Source organism: Plectrocnemia conspersa, unplaced genomic scaffold (assembly GCF_051122295.1).
Source record: "Plectrocnemia conspersa isolate PC_06_02 unplaced genomic scaffold, ASM5112229v1 ptg000011l, whole genome shotgun sequence".
Taxonomy (NCBI): Eukaryota; Metazoa; Arthropoda; class Insecta; order Trichoptera; family Polycentropodidae; genus Plectrocnemia; species Plectrocnemia conspersa.
The window spans coordinates 22,052,299-22,069,762 of NW_028277175.1; the positions used below are offsets into that span (position 1 = coordinate 22,052,299).

Consider the following 17,464-nt stretch of genomic DNA (forward strand, 5'->3'; position numbering starts at 1 on the left):
ATGTAATTGTATATTTACTTTTGCTTTAAATTAATTAAGCTTATTTTTATTATGTTTTAATTATAGAAGCTTTAAAACGTCAGTGTCTTTCAAAGTGTTCAGTGTTAAATTGTATAAAAATGTTTAACTTATATGTATATCCATTTGTTTATTCTTTTACTGTAATAAGAATAAGTGTTAACTGAATTATGGAAAAATGATGTTCAGAAAAACGCTTTTTATATACAAAGATTATTATCTTTAAAAATATATTTACATAAAAATAAATTAGAAATTATTATATATATGTACTTAGCTATAATTACTTTAAAATAATTTTTTCACCCAATTTTAAATTGAAATTTTATTAATTAATTTATTGTTTTATTCAAGGTACAAATTGAAATATTAAAAAAATATGTAAATTAAATTTTATAAATCAACTTTCGATCCTAAACTAAGCGGTATTGCTTTTAGTTCAGTTTTTAAACACATAAACTCTCCAGTGACGCATGTGATAACCGCACAAGCTATATTGAGCGCCCACCATGAAAAAGTAGATGGAAAATTGCCATTGTAGTACCAACAGCAAAACAGATGTATCATATAAAACGTACAACTGAAACAAAATAAAAAGTATATAAATCAGCTCTGATATTATACAGTACCGAAAAATTTGTAAACACAAACCTAAAATCTAAGCACAATTTAGTCCGCTGCACGATCAACCATAACACCCATCCACCTAACAATGAATTTAATACAAACGCAACAATCACCAATTGTCCTTCTAAATCTCTTATATGAATTTCCTATAAATCAAAAATAATAAATCATTTAGTTTAATTGCTATAACGTAATTATCAGATGATGGATGGCTTAAGCATTCGGTGCAAGGATATAGCATCCTCGATACGATCCATTTAGATTCAATAATTCAAGTAGTTTCACAATATTACTTCAAAGATATTTTGACATATCGGCATATGTTTCGCTTGATGTGTTCATTATCATTACATACATATATTTTTGTATAATATGTGTGTATGTATTTGATAAAATAATAGTTTATTTTACATTTTATTTCTTAGTGTATGCATGTGTGACTTTTTATTTATGTACTTATCCTTTGAAACTAACCATATTACATCGGACATTACTTGAATTTAAGTTTTGTTTGACTTACTTTTATAAACTTTCGAAACCAATTAATCATGTAAGTTGAGGACTTACTTTATTATATAATCAAAATAGTTTTGTAATAATTTTTTCAGTACTATCTAAAAATATAAGGCAATTTCAAACACAATGTTTAGAATATTTATTGTTTACAAACTAATCTACAATTTTTATATATTTAAGCTAGTCAAGAATAGTTTTGTGTATTGGTAAATATGGAATTTATATTCTATAACTTTTTGGCTGATTTTCATAAATTAGTGAGATATATTGCGTATTGTAATTTTTAGTTTTCGCAAATTAATATTGTAATAAAAACTATTATATTACTGGATCTAAATTGAAAAATTATTAAAGATTTTTTCCCCTGCACCGAATGCTCCCGCCGGCCGTCTCGTACTGATTATTATGATTACATGATATTTAAACAAGTGATCCAAAGTCCTCGTAGAACTCGATATATCTTGCATGATACCCATGAAGAGACCGAGGGCTACGTAAAGTACACACTGCATTGCCACTATCTGGGATATCAATAGAGTCGGATCCCATTGCGTATAGCGGAACGAGCCCGTGAGTTTCTTCATCGTTTAATCGGGATGCATAACAGTAATTTGCAACAATCTACCGTCACCTTCTGAAATAATACAGTAATTTTAACATATGATACTACTAAAATATTACGTTTAAGATTATATTTACGTTTAATATGGCAATTACTTAGTCCACAAATGGATTATAATCCAAATTTAAAATCTCTCATTTCAATTTGGAAGAACATATTGTCAATCATATAAAATTAACAATTAGGTCAAACATATCTAATAAACTTACTGAGTGATGTAATTAATCGTTAGCATGTAGAGAAGTTGTATTGTAATATATCCCAAGAAACGTTCGTAACTGTCACCTCAATAATGACGTGATGACAATATCAGTGTTGCTATATAGAAAAAAAATATCATAATATTTTTAAAAAGTAATCCTAAAATATGTGTTTATTTAAAAAAATAATACAGAAATCATCTTCTAATATGTATGTAGAAATCTTGGCAACATTCGAATAAATAGACTTTGGTCAAATTTATAACATACATTATGCATGTACAAAAAGCAAATATATTTTGGTGGTTTTTTCAAATGTCTATTATCTTTGAAAAATAGTTTATCTTAAAATTTCGGTTGTCGCTAAATATCGATGATTCATCTGTACTCTCATAGGCAAATAATTTTATATTTCCCTCTGAAGGTAGATTCATACTCCGCCCTAATAACTAATTTTTGTAAAATAATATTTGCTTTATCAAAATCTTCACTTCTGTATAATAAAAAAATATATTTATTACATCTAAATGCTTCATAGCCAAATCTTAATGCATTTTGGACTGTGATTTGGGCTAGTATGAGATTCCGAGAAAGAGAAAATACGATAGTTCTTGCATATTGCACGACGAGAATAAGTATAATTCAGTCAGCAGGAATTCTCACATTACATTTTTTGTTTATCGTCATTCAACTGCCAGTAAGCAAAGATGTAAGCAAAGCTACCTTTTCACTCTTTTCAGAAATGTACGGTGCCATAAAATATAGGTAAAAGACCCAATAGTAGCAAATAACTCGGATGGAGAAGTTTTTGTAACGATTTGCTACCTAAAAACATATGGTTTTCTGCGAGACCTTTCTTTTATACAAAAATGGCTTTGTAAATTATTTCTGTTAGAATATTGAAAAATTAATGCCGTAATATAAAGTAGAGCGCCCGCGGGTACATGCTCCTCTCCCTCTCAAGCTATGGTCCTGCGTATAAGTAAGTATATTAAAATTTCAGCAAATGAAAAGAAGAAAATATTAAAGGTGATTTTGTCAATACAAACATCCACCAAAAAAATAGAGACTATGGTATAAGAACTGCAAAACACATTAAACGGATAGTAATGGGTAGTAATTAGCCATAATAGTCTAGCATTGTGGTAATGAATTACAATCCCCTTTTAATCCAGGGACGTCATTTAAGTTTTTCTACGAGGGTGGAAGATTTAGCTAATCAGTTGTTCAAGATTCATGGTACATATTTCATTAAATGACATTTTTCTAGGCAAATTTGAGGGGGAGGGTCGAATGCCTTCACCTGACCATCAAAATAAAATCCCTGTTTCTATCAGGTCTAACTCTGACCTGTCAAATTTCAATTACTTTTTACATAGTGGAATTAATTGTTTGGAAAAATATTCTTTATTTTATTACATACTTAAAATTTCACTGAGCACAACATACATATTAAACGATACTTGAATTGACACTTTTGAAATAAAAATTGAAAAAAGGAGAGAGCAGCTGGCGTCTGAAAGTGAAATCGCCTAGAGTGGTCATGGCCACTATCGCTCTCGCGGTCTGAGAGGCTCGGAGTTTGACGTTTGTGTCGTCTGGGCGTTCCGTGGAATCGCGCATTTGTCGTACGCCATCGATAGCTACCATGGGCGACGGCGAGGAGTACGCGCCACTGCTGAGGGGCGGAAGCTCGCCCAGAGGTGATCAGTCCCCATATCCATATCGAGAGTCTTCGACCGCCGGCCATTGTCCCCTCGCATTCGTGTTGTGATTCACCGTCGTTTATTTGCATTTTTTTAATTTGTAATTTTATATTTTGCATCTAAAACTATTTGTACATTGATACGTATTTCAATGTTTTATAAAATTTTATTTAATTATTCATATGCATGATTCACTCTGTTGCTAATAAATATTCCACTCAATATTATATCAATTTTAATTAATTATCAAATGGAATTTTATTTTTATTATTTTAAAAGTCTAATTTTGCTTTAAAAAGTAAAATAAATTAAAAACAGCTTTTTTGCCATGAGTACTTTTAAGGAATTGATGGAATTATTTAGCGTCCTTTTTCAGTCGATAATGACCAAATCGAAACCACTTGAAAAAGCTTGACAAACGGGTACCGCATCATTTGATTTGATGGATCAACTGTTCATTGTCGAGAAGCTGTTGTGCGAACTTTGGAGAATTTGGTTGCTTCTGTCTTTTAAATTTTTTTAATAATCTTGTCTATGCTGATAAAAATTACACAAAATATGTATTGTATAAACATAATTTATTGAAAATGTGAACACAAATAAAATTCTTAATTAAATGATTAATGGAAAATAAGTACTAACATATAATGATAATATAAATTTAAATATATCCGGATAGTTATTGACAATATATCGAATAATGTTTATTATTATTAAATATTTTCAATTGATTACTTACAAGATATTACTCGTTTTGATTATTGCGAACAATGATCGAGATATATTCAATTAAGTTTTATTTATAAATAATTGCTGAATAAAAATTATTTTATCAGACTCGATTTCAATTTATATGCCTTTTTTATTTTTGGTATAGATAAAATATCTTGAAAACCACTATTGATTTCGCTAAAATTGTTTCTAATTGCTAGTTCAGCTTAAGCAACAATAGTTTGCTTATAGGAACAATATTTATTGTACATTAATCATTGAAGACATAACTATCTTCATTATCCAATTACTGTCAGTTAATATCAGAGTATAACTCTAGACATACGTTGAGTTATCTTATCATGAAGAATAAAAAGTGCAATATTTTTCTACTATTATATTATTATCTAGGCTTCAATCAAAATATCACATGTTTCATGTACCTTAACGCCAACAAATTAACTGGACAGAATTTAAATTAACTTTGTGTCGGAATAAAAATCAAATCTCAAAAGAATAAAAATATAGGACCATCATAATTATAATATAAGATGATCATGTGAATAAAAATAATATAAATGAACAATAAATGATTTATTTTAGAAATATCTTATAAAATATCTCGCTCGCATCTAAACTGTTGGACAGGTTAAGTGCGAGCAAGCGTTGGTCAGAAAGTGAACACCCCATGAATAATTCAATAAATCTGCAACGAATCTATTAAACTGTATGTATTGTAGGATGCAAAGATATTCAGAGCAAAGAATGAAGTGATAATAATGACAGAGCGACAGTAGAAAGCATGCTTAGCTTGTTGTGTTAACATCTAACAATGTTGCGAGCCCAACCAAACATGTATTATTATGTTGATCATCTGTCAACATAAAACTGATCTTAAAGTTAAAATACAGATCATTTATTATAAAATAAAATGATTCTGACCATTTGTCAAAATAATTCTTACTATGTATTTAATATATATATTCTGATCAGTCCAATTTCAATTTTAACCATTTAATATAAATTCTGATCCGAACAATACAAGCCTAACATAACTGATAATATACCAGAAATGAGTAAAAAAGACACTTCAGGTATTTCTTTTACATTTTTAATTTTCTGTAAAACAGAAAATGTATAAAAATATATTATTTTGTACACCCGTGCAGTTTTTCTAAACAAAATAGTCCAAATTTGTATCAGCATTTTTATTTGATAAAAATGATTAATTATCAAATCAGAATTTATATTAATAAACATTATTTCTAAGATATAGAAATGACCATTATCAAGTTAAACATAAATCATATGTCAATGGGAATTTTTTTGATTACACTCGGTGACTAATCTGCCTGTCATAATTTTCTTTTTTTATATTTAACTTTAGTGTCAAATGATAACCGACTGATATTCTCAAATATATTGTAGATTATTAACGATTTTTATTGTTCTAAATTATGTAATTTTTCAACATAATATTTTTTATTCTAATTGCAGGAGAGCCAAATGTGACGGCACATTCGATCGGCCCGGAAGAGTTGCCTCCGTCGTATCAACAAGCCACCGGGGGAAAGACGCACGATGCCGGCACTCCCCGTGACGGTGTGCCCATGGTCACGTGCCGCGTCTGCCAAGACATGATAGACATATCGGGCAAGAGAGAACAACATGTGGTCAAATGCGTGCATTGCAACGAAGCTACGGTATTATTGATTACACATATTTGCATAAGCGTATGCTCAACACTTATCAGTTAAAAATTTTCGATAAGATTCTTATGTGTGTCACTGGTAAATAATTATGTTTTTTAATACATAAACAATAACAATAAGAATGAATATTTATGTTGTTTGTTGATTTTCTGATTTTGATAAAACGTGATATAAGCAATAAGAGTGATTCATACTTATTACACTACTAGAGCGCACAGTGGTTCGGTCAGCACTTCTCAATAATTTTAAATTTAGTCGAGAGACCCTTTTATATTTGAGCAATGTAACGGAACTCGTATATTTTCAATTTTGAACGATAAACTATTTCTTTATTCATTACAATAAACCAATACTGCCCTGAAATTTAAATGCTCAAGTTTAATTACCAAAAAGAACAGTTTCGATTGAACATATATTATTTAAAATCAATATTTTTTACTATTTTAGTGACACAGATGATTCAAAATCAATGTTTCTAGTCCGTTCGTACACTTTCTTAAGTGACAGACATGCATCACCGTACTAAACTTTTTTTGTCGATAAATTTCAATGGTTAACTGTTCAATAGTATAAAATAAATTTTTAGATTTTCATTTAACTCACCTTTTTCAGCCTATACGTAACGCCCCGCCGGGGAAGAAGTACGTCAGATGCCCTTGCAACTGTCTGCTGATATGCAAGAGTTCTTCACAACGCATTGCGTGCCCGCGTCCAAACTGCAAACGAATAATAAATTTAGCCCCTTCGCCGGTCACTCCGCCCATGCCTGCTCAGCCAGGAATGCGCCGAGTTGTGTGTGTACATTGTTCTGAAACATTTTTGGTAAGATTTTGTTTTACATCATTCAGTTGCTATGCAATTAACTCGTGCAGTGTTTCCGTTCTCGTTTTTTTTTTGTTGTTGTAAACACTGTCTTGTTTTTCAGTTTAATACGTTGAACAACGCGTTGGCGAGGTGTCCTCACTGTAGAGACGTGTCCTCCGTCGGCTACCAATTTGCGCGCAAACGCTTTCAAGTGTTCTTCATCCTCGGATTTATAATGCTGGTGATCGGCATTGGCATAACACTCGGAACTTACACGTTCGTCCGCAACTTCGGCGGTGTCTATGTCGTCTACGTGGGGGCATTCCTATTGTCACTGGTGCTATTTTCCAGGGGTATATATTATCGAACCCGAAAGATAAGTATTCCGATGGAAACCTAAACCTCTTTGAGATTTGCATAATGAATACAATATCAAACTAGATTGAATGGATTGCTATATTTTGCTAATAATTATTATTATTATTATATAGACACATTATAACTGCTTTTTTACGTATATATGTATGTATGTATATATATATATATCGCATACATGTTTATATTAAAAAAATCATATATTTGGTTGTTATTTTAGAAATGGGAATGTTATTTTTTAAAACTAATAAGACCGTATTGTTATTATTTACTATAAAAATATGTATTATAATTTAAGAACATTTATAAATAGTCAAAAATATAGATCGGAACAGACACGTTATCTGAATTGCATATTGAATTAACCCTCTTATTTAAAAATCCATTCAATACCTTAACATAGTTTTTCATATTTATACGTATATATGTACAATATTTTATATTGTAAACTTTCTCTTTTTTATATAACGCTACGAGCTGATATTATCGTTTATATTTGTTTTTTAATATAAAATATGTATAAAATGACATACTTTTCTCTTAGTAAGCAATCAAAATTTCATCGTTCGCAGAAGATTAATTTAAAATAGTATTTTTTCCTTCAGATTGTTTTTCGTTACAAACATTCATATTCATCTGTGATTATTGATTTAATGTGATTTTTTTTTAATTATAAGTTTTTAAAATATTCATACACTCATACATTTCCCTCAGTTTAATAATATAAAAAATTAAAACAACATTAACATAAGAAATTATACATCTATAATTTTATGCTGTAATTTAATATGATCTGAATGATTAGGATTCATCAGCTTATCCTATGTGTAATGTAAATAAATATATAAATATATCAACATTGAATGTAACACATTTTATTGTATATTGTTACTTTGTATTTGTTTAAACCATGAAATAAAAACTAAAAAATTATTGAAAAAGCTGTTTAATACATACGTTATATAGAAACCTGTTTTTTATTGGTTATAAATTCTATGGTTTCACTGGTGCAAAGAAATTTGATATGCTTTACAATAATCCTACGGATGACTTAACAGACGTGTTGACTAATATAGATTTGCAAAGAAATACTGAACTATATTTACTACTGCTAAAGAAAAAATATCAATAAAGAACGTTATTTAAAAAAAAATGTAAGATAAAACTCATATCTTTTAGTTCATTATTTTGATGTCTTATGTATAATGATTAGCTACAGGATATACATTTATCTGAGAATTATCAAGATATTCAATAATATTCACGAACAGTTTAGTTATCAATAGTGTATGTAATTGGTTAATGTACTTGTATTAAATCTTTTTTTTTTATGTAGTACCTATAAAAATAGAGTACTTTTGAATAATATGAATAAACCATTTTTAAGAAGAATCATAGTTTTAATAAAATTGGTATTCTCAAATATGCACATTTTTAGGATAACGTTCATACATAGTGAATATTGGAGAGAAATAGTTGACAAGCGAATTCTATAATAATAAATTATATCAAATAGGTTATTTTCTTGATTTAGAAAAAAATCATAGTAATAAAAAGTATATTTTTATTCAGTCAAAAATGTACAGAAATGGTAGGTATTAACAACAGTAAAGTAAAAAATGGTAAACATTAAATATTACTTTATTCATTTTTAAAAGAGTAGCAAATCCTCAAGTATATTTGCTTTAGCTTGTCCTGAATGTTTAATTAGATACACCAGAACTAATTTAAAAAAATGGCAATTAAATTATTCCCCACTCATTTGATTAAGATAAAATTGCTTTATTTTTGTAATTCATTTTTGATTGATTACCTTACAGGATTTCTTTTATCACGTCGTTATATTCATCTAGTCTTGGAAGGAATAATCCCTAAGACACAATCTGATGCATAACACAACAGACTCAAGATTTGGCCTTTGAAAGAACCATTACTTTATATCCTTTATTTGAGCGCAAATAATTTATTTTTCCTCTTGATTTATAATTCCTTGTAGCATGGGTTCATTCAATTCTCTAGACATAACAAAATCAGATATATCATTGCATTCTCCAGTCTTATCCATCACTAATTCTCTAGGAATCCACATTCCCATTCTGTTCACTAAACCTATACGTTTTAAATGTTCTTGAACAGTGGACCAAGGACTGCCGATTTTTTTCGACAGTTCTTCGATGGATTGTTGGGGATCAGACTCGACTAGTGATTTCAAGAGTTCGTCGTCTAGCTTTGAGGGTCTTCCAGATTTGGGGGCGTTCTTCAGATTTCTGTCTCCCGAAGCGAATTTCTTAAACCAACGCTGACATTTGTTCTTCGATAAAACATCACCGTATAACTCGTTGATGGCTCGAGCCGCTTTCGTAGCCCTCGAGCCTTGGTCGAAGAATAACAGCATACAGTGGCGAATATGTTCCTCGTCGACTTTAGGTTTTTCCATTTTAATTCTGCATTTAAATAAAAGTTCATTGAACAAAGCTTTAACATTGATTGTAAACAAAGGCACACATACCAAGCTTTTAATACCGCAGGGTTGCCATGACGAAACTGTCAAAGTCAAAGGGCATTGAAAAAATAAAATTAACAATATTTTGAAATAAAATAATACTAAGAAACAAAACACATATACTTTTTATTTATTTTTTTTATCATTATTACTGAATATACAAAAGATACACATGTTATAATATTTTTGGTTGGGGTGATACTGAACATCGCTTCAAATCTGAAAAACGTTGGGATTTGCTGGTGAACTAGTTTTTGAAACAATAACATTTTGACTAATACTTAGTCGTCGTATGGCTTCCATAAATTATGTCACAGGTTTAGGGGGAGGGGAGTGAATCAGCAGAATTATGTCAGTGTGAAATAAACAGGAGTCTGGCTCAATGAAATCTTGAGGCATATGGAAGGGGTGCAAAATAATCACAAAAAACAGGTGATATAACACGATCGGATTGGTTCGGCAGGCATCTGCGACAAACAGATACGTCAGATGTTCCTGCGCGTGTATGGCCAGCTAATTGAATTTGATGCTGGAAAAATTGCGATTTTCAAGACATTCTAGTATACAAGTAATAAATGTCACTGATTTTTGTACAATATAAAAACTAGAAGCAGTAATCGGTATTACTTAATACTCAATCGTTGCAAAAAATTATAATAAATTATTTAAAGAAGAGAAATAACAATGTTGAATAAAATGAACATTTGATCAATAATTATTCTGTTATGACCAATAGTTTTTAATTGCGGCAGCACTGTAACGAGCGGCAAATTTTGACGTTTAACATTAATCATGGAGAAGATTATGGATTGGCGGTGTATTAAATTAGCTTCTACGCCTCTTCATTTAGCGGCAATGTTAGCCGGTGGGCAATCTTTCAGGTAACAATAAATCTTTAAGTCGAATATAACGGTTATTTATAAATATCTAACGTTACATATTTTGCGTTTACAGGTGGAAGTTTGATGATAGTTCAAAGGAATGGACTGGCGTTTTTAAAAAAACAGTTTGGAAACTGAAACAAGTAGAATCATTGTTACAATATAAAGTTTTAGGGTCATTAGATAATATAGACTTAGCTAAGAATGATTCTGACAAAGAATATAATCGTTTTGAAGGCATGTTGAGAAAATATTTGAGGTTAGACGAAGATATTGACGCTTTGTATAAAGATTGGTCTAGTAAAGATAAACTATTTGCAACAGCAGCTGAAAAATTCGCCGGAATCAGGATGTTGGCTCAGGAGCCAGTCGAGAATCTATTTTCATTCATATGTAGCTCGAACAACCATATTTCACGGTATGACTTAAAAATAAATTGAACACTGCCTATTTTTTTTTATATAATTGAGTATTTATTTTAGAATTTCGAGTATGATCGAAAACTTATGTACAACATATGGTGAAAAAATTTGTAAAGATAAAGATATGGAGTATTACAGCTTTCCGTGCGTAAATAATTTATGTGATAAGAAGGTTAGTTCAACAAATTGTTTTTTTGTGCTAAAATATATTTTATTTAATAAAAAATGTGTTTAAAGGTTGAGAGTAAGCTCCGTGAACTCAGTTTCGGTTATAGAGCCAAGTATATTCAAAAGTCCGCTGAAACTATCGTTGATAATGGTGGTGAAGAATGGTTCGAAACTTTAACGAAATTGCCATATAAAGAAGCTAGGCAAGAGTTAATGAAATTGCCTGGAATTGGGCCAAAGGTATTCTATTATCTCTAATGATATTAATGGATCAATTCTGAAGGTGTTAATATTATTTTTTTCAGGTAGCAGATTGTATTTGTTTAATGTCTTTGAATCATTTAGAGGCTCTTCCTGTCGATACTCACGTCTACCAAATAGCATCAAAACATTACCTGCCACATTTAAAAGCTATCAAGAATGTTACGGATAAAATTTATAATGAAATTGGAGATCATTTTAGACAATTGTATGGAAGTCAAGCTGGATGGGCGCATACGGTAATACTTTAGTCATTTAAATCGTATATGGGATAGTGGTGACTAAAAAATATATTTTTAACTAGTTATCACAAATACAATATTTTCGGATATGTGACATCAAGAATCAATATTGATTGTGTTTATTTTTGTATTTTTTCTTTACTCATACAGGAATGCCTCTTATTAAAATGAATTATTTTAATCATTAGAAATGTACGATTAATAAAAGCTAAAAATATGTTTAGTCCGATTTGCTAAAATAGAGCGATTGACTCGTGATATAGTTGTTGATTGTGTTTACTCCATTGTAACGCATGTTTTACAATAAATATCATTTGTTCTTCTTGTGTAAATGTATTCATTTTTTTTATTGTAAATTTATAGATATTGTTTTGTGCCGATTTAAAGAAATTTGAAGAAAATGGATCTAAAAGAATATCAAGCAGTTGTAAAACAGCCAAAAAGAGGAAGACTTGAGATATTTGTAACGTTATTTTAATTGTATTCAAATAAAAAAAAATTTAACCATAAATGTGTTTATGTTATTTCAGAAAAGTTTTATCGGTGATAAATATATTTTTAGATTTTATTATATAATTGAATTTACGTGTTATATTGCAGAATAGTAAAGAAATATCTTATCTTTGTCAAAAGTCTGGCTGATATCTATGAACGCGGTGCAGTACCTTTTGCCCTCAAAATTGTTGCTGATTTTTTTAATAATTCTATGGATTTGCTCCATAGTCTTGTGATGATTTCTGAATTTGGAATAATTATTTTCTCTTCAATTATCATGTTTATTCGTTGAAGTAACAGTTTTTCGATTATTTTTGATAGCACATGTAACAGGCTTATCGATCTATGCGACGTTGTTTATTCGAGTCGTTTTCCTGGTTTTTGTATCATTATTACATATGGTGCTTTCCAGGACGAGGAAAAGTATTCCAGTCTTAATATGGCGTTAAATATTATTGTGATAATTTTCATTCCTTTTTCTGATAATTCTTTCAATAATTTTCCTGATAATGAGTATTTTTTTCTTAGATTTGTCTTAATATTGTTTGTTTTATTTCTATTAATTATTAAACTCGCTTGAATCTGCAATTAACTTTGCATCCATTGTAGTTTCTGTCGCAGGATCGTATAGTATGAATACCTCCTTCAAGTGAGCAAGTGCAAAGGTATCGTCATATTCTTTATCACTTCTAGCCCATTTATTGTTTCCGTTTCTAATTGTCGGCGAGTATTTTATGGGTTGCTTTAACTTCTTCGTTGCTTTTTGTGGCCGACAAATTTTTTGAGTAATATTGAATATAATCATTTTGTAAGTTGTATAATAGCCTTTAGTTCTTTAACGGCTTTATTGAATTTTGTTTTGTTGCATGGTGAAGAATTAATGGGACGGTTCGAAAGAAAGTTCGGATATTGAAATAATCGAGGAAGAAAACGCCAATTGCCATCTTAGTAACATGTCAATTGAAGAATTAAGCAATGCATTATTGAACCACCAGAATATTACAACCGTGAGGAATAAAAGATACAATTTTCAAAAGGAGTTTCAGATTGTAGACTCAACTGGCAAGCGGACTCCGAATCTAGATTTTTTGTATAAATTATTGCTTACAATTAAGCCAACATCGACAGTAAGCCAGCGAGTATTTTCTAAGACCGGAATATTTATCACAAAAACTAGGAATAGGCTATCTGATTCGTCCTTAAATGCCTTGGTGATTAAAATAAATTTTTTGACCTGCAAAAGTAAAATATTGTATTTTTTATGATCAAATCGATACAATAGTTTGTATTATGTATACTCATTAATTTGTTTCAATACATTTTTATCTATCATGTATATATACAGTCGACCCCCCAATAACACGGTAAATTGGGGACGTGCTATTTGGGTGCCCATTTCTTTGTGTGAGCGAGCCAAAGGGAGGATATCTCACCACACATGCCTGATTCGTATAACGTTTTGCAAAAAATTGTATGAGTATTTTCTAGTCCCCCAACTACATGTGTTATTGGGGGGTCTAGTCGACACTGTATCTGTTTTTCCACTGATAATATAAGTTAATTTTTTTCCTCGTGATTTAAACGAAAAATAATTTAAGTCTCGAGTCCCGGGAAATAAAAAAAACGTGACACTTCAGAATCATTGGTAACAAACCTTCACTTCTTAAGAATCTCTCACTTCAGGAACCCATTTTTTAATGTGTTAGCTCACCGGATTGGTCTTGCTATATTTATGGAAATTATACTGTAAAAAAACAACAATGAAACATTTCAGATTTTGTGAAAAGTGTTACTTTGCTTATTTTGGGGATCAGGACAAACCTTGGTCCATAAAGTTTGTTTGATTTGCATGGAAGAATCGAGGCTGTATGCCAAAGGTTTGGAAGGAGTTAAAAATCATAGTGATGACTGTAATTGTTGCACTTGTAAAATGCAAAGTTTTAATCTGAAGAACAAAAAGGAAATTTCTTATCCTAAAATTCCGTCAGCAATACGAACAGTTCCACATGAACCTGGAATACCTGTTCCTTCCCAACCAGATACACTAGAAAATATTTTAGATGATATTGAAGCACCGATGATGATTGTAGTGACTCATACGATCCATAATTTTTCATCCAGTCCGAGTTAAATGATTTAGTTAGACTTGGATCTTTCTAAGGAATATGCAGAACTTTTAAGTTCCATTTTGAAGGAAAAAGAATTGTGGGAACCTGCTACGTCATTTATTGGTTTCGAAGTAGAGAAAAAGTTTGTTCTTTTTTTCTCAAGGTGAATTTGTTTTATGTAAAAATGTTCCCGGACCCACGGTAGCTTTCAACATTGAATACAAACTTGACGATTGGAGGCTTTTTATTGATTCATAAAAAATCAGTACTCTTACACAATAGTAATAAGTACGCATCTTAGCCTGTGGGACATACAATTCATTTGAAAGAATGTTACAAAAATTTTGAGTTGATAAGTATGACCAATCAGAAAGAATGCCTCATTGAGCTGAAAAATAGTTATACCTTCACCGCTTTACATTAAGCTGGGCTTGATGAAACAATTTGTCAAAGCTTTACCATAGAAGAAGAATGTTTCAAGTATCTCTGTGACCAATTCCCTAGTTTGCCAGACGGAAGGCGTTTTTGTTGGACCTGACAGAAAAATGATGAAGAATGAAAATTTCGAAACAAAAATGAAAAAGTAAGAGGCGTGGAAAATAATAAAACTTGCTGAAACCAGGAAGATGGAATGTGAACATGAACGCGGACTATTGCTGGATGTTAAAATATTCGATCCTTAGAAAATTTACCAAAGGAAAAGCGAAACAATAAGTTTTGAGGGAAAGAGAAAACGATGCTATAAGGATTTGTAATTTTTTTCATATCTATTGAAAACTATCCCTAAGCTTTACCAAAGAAGAATGTTTCAAATATCCCTGTGACCAAATCCCTAGTTTGTTACGAGGCAAAGTTGAAAGGAGGCATTTTTGTTGGATGTCACAACTTATAAAGGATGAAAATTCAGAAACAGAAATGAAAAAAAGTAAGAGGCGTTGAAAGCATTTTAACTTGTAACCAGCTTTCTTGGAACTAAATGGGTCAATATGCAAGTATATTCTTGAAGATATGTTGAAAAAATTAAAATCTCGGACTGTACATGAGTTTAAAAGTACATTTCCTCCATTCACATTTGGTATACTTGCCTGAAAAATTGGGTGCAGTAAGCTAGAAGCAAGGTGAAAGATTTCACCAGGACTAAAAATAATGGATATGGGGTATCAAGGAAGATGGAATGTGAACATGGTAGCGGACCATTGGTAGTTGTGGAAAATAAATGATCCTCAGCAAGTTTACAAAAGGAAAAGTAGAAAAAAATGAATCATTTTTATTATTTGTATTTCTGGCAGTGTCAACAAACACAAGTATCTTAAAATTGCATTTTGTGTCATTTTTTAATCTTTTTGTGAAATAACCTTAAAAATCAATTAACAAATCAAAACAATTTTCAAAAAGTAGTTTTTCACAGGCCTGTGTAATCAAGTGTACACTAGCTGTATTTAGAATGAAGTCGTTTATATCATATCAATATTATTTAATCAATATATCGCAGCTCTTTGTACAAACCACCATTGTATGGTACTTTTCAATTGATTACAACAAATTATGTTGACTTTTAATAATAATACTATCTCTGAAGTATTATTAAGACAATATAATTTTTTTGTAATAGGCTTGTGTCTGAAAGAAAAACGGTAGATTAAGTGTTTGTTTCTGCTTCAATTTTTATTTGTGTATATGAAATAATATGGAAAACGACACGAAATAAAAACAACCAGATATGTAAAATTACAATTATTATAATACAATTTCGTCAATAAGTATTTTCATTTTTTATTTCAAACGTTTATTTTCTTTTTTCTTCATATATATATATATTTATATTTTGTGAATGATCGCTTCGAACCGACATACAAAAAATGACTCAATTTTTCTTTTCATGGTAGTATTCCAAAATCACAAACACACTAAGCACAATATAAGAATAAGTCTATACACAAAATATACTAAAAAATAAAATAACTCCGATAAAGTTACGGTGATTTCTTCTCGATTACATTCTAGTCACAATTATTTTATGGCAAATTTTTTATCTATATTAGATAATCATACTTAAACGAAAGAAAGAAAAAAAATTTATCAATGGGAATAATTCGACAACTAAGTATAGTTTGTTTATATACTACGCTTATAACGTCTATTGTAGGCGTGGCACAAGTATGGTTTTTAATATATTATATAATTAATAAAACCGGATGAACATGACTGCGATGAATTTTCTGATCGAATCGGCCGAACACATTTATTGCGCTTAGTAGATATAATAGATTTTGCATACGATCCGAGACCACAAATTGTGCCACAATTGTAAATTAATACTACAGTAGTGAAACACAACTACAGTTATTACATAATATAAAAATGATTAAAAGTCAAAAGCACATTTTCTACTTATAATTACACTGCCTAGCGGGTTCATGCAGATCACCAGTAATAATAATATCAGACTATTTTGAAACAGTCTTAAGCTATATATTTTATATATATGAATATATTTTGCTTTAAAGATTTATGTTAAAGTAATTGTCGCTGGCTAGCTAATAAAATATATACATATTAGTTACTAGATCATTTTTTAAATTGTAGTAATTCCTGAATCGACATTAGCACGTTCAAATATATAAGATGAGATAATGGCCTGGAGAAAAAATTCTTTTGTTTAAAATTATGATATATGTATTTTTTATGCACCGAATGATAACGATTTTAGATAAAATATTTAACACGAATATACAACTATAAAAATAAACGATTTTTTTACATATGATTGCGATTATAGTGAAAAATACTTAGACGTACCAATGTCAAGTTGGAATTACACAACTTTTATACACATAAAATTAAAAAGGGTCAATTTTGTGATTTTTTTAACTCGAGCTTGGTCCACATTATATAACAAAACACGTTAAATAACAAAGTTACATATTGTGGAAAATAAGTTACATAACAGATGTGTTTATTGTTTTGTCATATAATGTGGACAAACCTATTTTTTAAATATATAACAATAAAAATTGATCAAACAATTACATATCAATAAAACAATAAATAGCTGCAAAATCTATTATACACAAAATATGTATACAGTATCTT

The 17,464-nt window shown here is 30.1% G+C and overlaps 4 protein-coding genes across 8 annotated transcripts; 2 read left to right on the forward strand and 2 right to left on the reverse strand.

Moving 5' to 3' along the window:
* Nucleotides 1-328: 328 nt before the first annotated feature.
* On the reverse strand, nucleotides 329-2,123 carry Sys1 (Sys1 golgi trafficking protein). 3 transcript variants are annotated; one of them, XM_088196581.1, is made up of 4 exons: nucleotides 1,993-2,123; nucleotides 1,575-1,795; nucleotides 670-791; nucleotides 329-598 (listed from the first exon to the last, which is right to left on the reverse strand). In XM_088196581.1, exons 2-4 carry the CDS (start codon nucleotides 1,743-1,745, stop codon nucleotides 412-414), a joined length of 480 nt encoding a protein of 159 aa, XP_088052707.1. In that variant the 5' UTR covers nucleotides 1,746-1,795; nucleotides 1,993-2,123; the 3' UTR covers nucleotides 329-411. The 3 variants fall into 3 exon arrangements, with proteins under 3 accessions (XP_088052707.1, XP_088052708.1, XP_088052709.1); XM_088196582.1 differs by having other exon boundaries at nucleotides 1,861-2,097; XM_088196583.1 differs by having other exon boundaries at nucleotides 1,575-1,792; nucleotides 1,993-2,094.
* A 1,415-nt stretch (nucleotides 2,124-3,538) lies between these two features.
* LOC148229953 (type 2 phosphatidylinositol 4,5-bisphosphate 4-phosphatase) lies at nucleotides 3,539-8,232 on the forward strand. The gene is made up of 4 exons (XM_088197208.1): nucleotides 3,539-3,686; nucleotides 5,898-6,103; nucleotides 6,725-6,934; nucleotides 7,038-8,232. Exons 1-4 carry the CDS (start codon nucleotides 3,632-3,634, stop codon nucleotides 7,314-7,316), a joined length of 750 nt encoding a protein of 249 aa, XP_088053334.1. The 5' UTR covers nucleotides 3,539-3,631; the 3' UTR covers nucleotides 7,317-8,232.
* A 606-nt stretch (nucleotides 8,233-8,838) lies between these two features.
* LOC148229954 (histone-lysine N-methyltransferase SETMAR-like) lies at nucleotides 8,839-9,853 on the reverse strand. The gene is made up of 2 exons (XM_088197209.1): nucleotides 9,801-9,853; nucleotides 8,839-9,735 (listed from the first exon to the last, which is right to left on the reverse strand). Exon 2 carries the CDS (start codon nucleotides 9,726-9,728, stop codon nucleotides 9,255-9,257), a length of 474 nt encoding a protein of 157 aa, XP_088053335.1. The 5' UTR covers nucleotides 9,729-9,735; nucleotides 9,801-9,853; the 3' UTR covers nucleotides 8,839-9,254.
* A 638-nt stretch (nucleotides 9,854-10,491) lies between these two features.
* On the forward strand, nucleotides 10,492-12,279 carry Ogg1 (8-oxoguanine DNA glycosylase). 3 transcript variants are annotated; one of them, XM_088197205.1, is made up of 7 exons: nucleotides 10,545-10,675; nucleotides 10,749-10,934; nucleotides 11,000-11,093; nucleotides 11,158-11,269; nucleotides 11,335-11,505; nucleotides 11,571-11,765; nucleotides 12,132-12,279. In XM_088197205.1, the coding sequence occupies exons 3-7, from the start codon at nucleotides 11,026-11,028 to the stop codon at nucleotides 12,222-12,224; spliced, it is 639 nt and encodes a 212-aa protein (XP_088053331.1). In that variant the 5' UTR covers nucleotides 10,545-10,675; nucleotides 10,749-10,934; nucleotides 11,000-11,025; the 3' UTR covers nucleotides 12,225-12,279. The 3 variants fall into 3 exon arrangements, with proteins under 3 accessions (XP_088053330.1, XP_088053331.1, XP_088053332.1); XM_088197204.1 differs by having other exon boundaries at nucleotides 10,492-10,675; nucleotides 10,749-11,093; XM_088197206.1 differs by lacking the exon at nucleotides 10,545-10,675 and having other exon boundaries at nucleotides 10,812-10,934; nucleotides 11,003-11,093.
* Nucleotides 12,280-17,464: the final 5,185 nt, after the last annotated feature.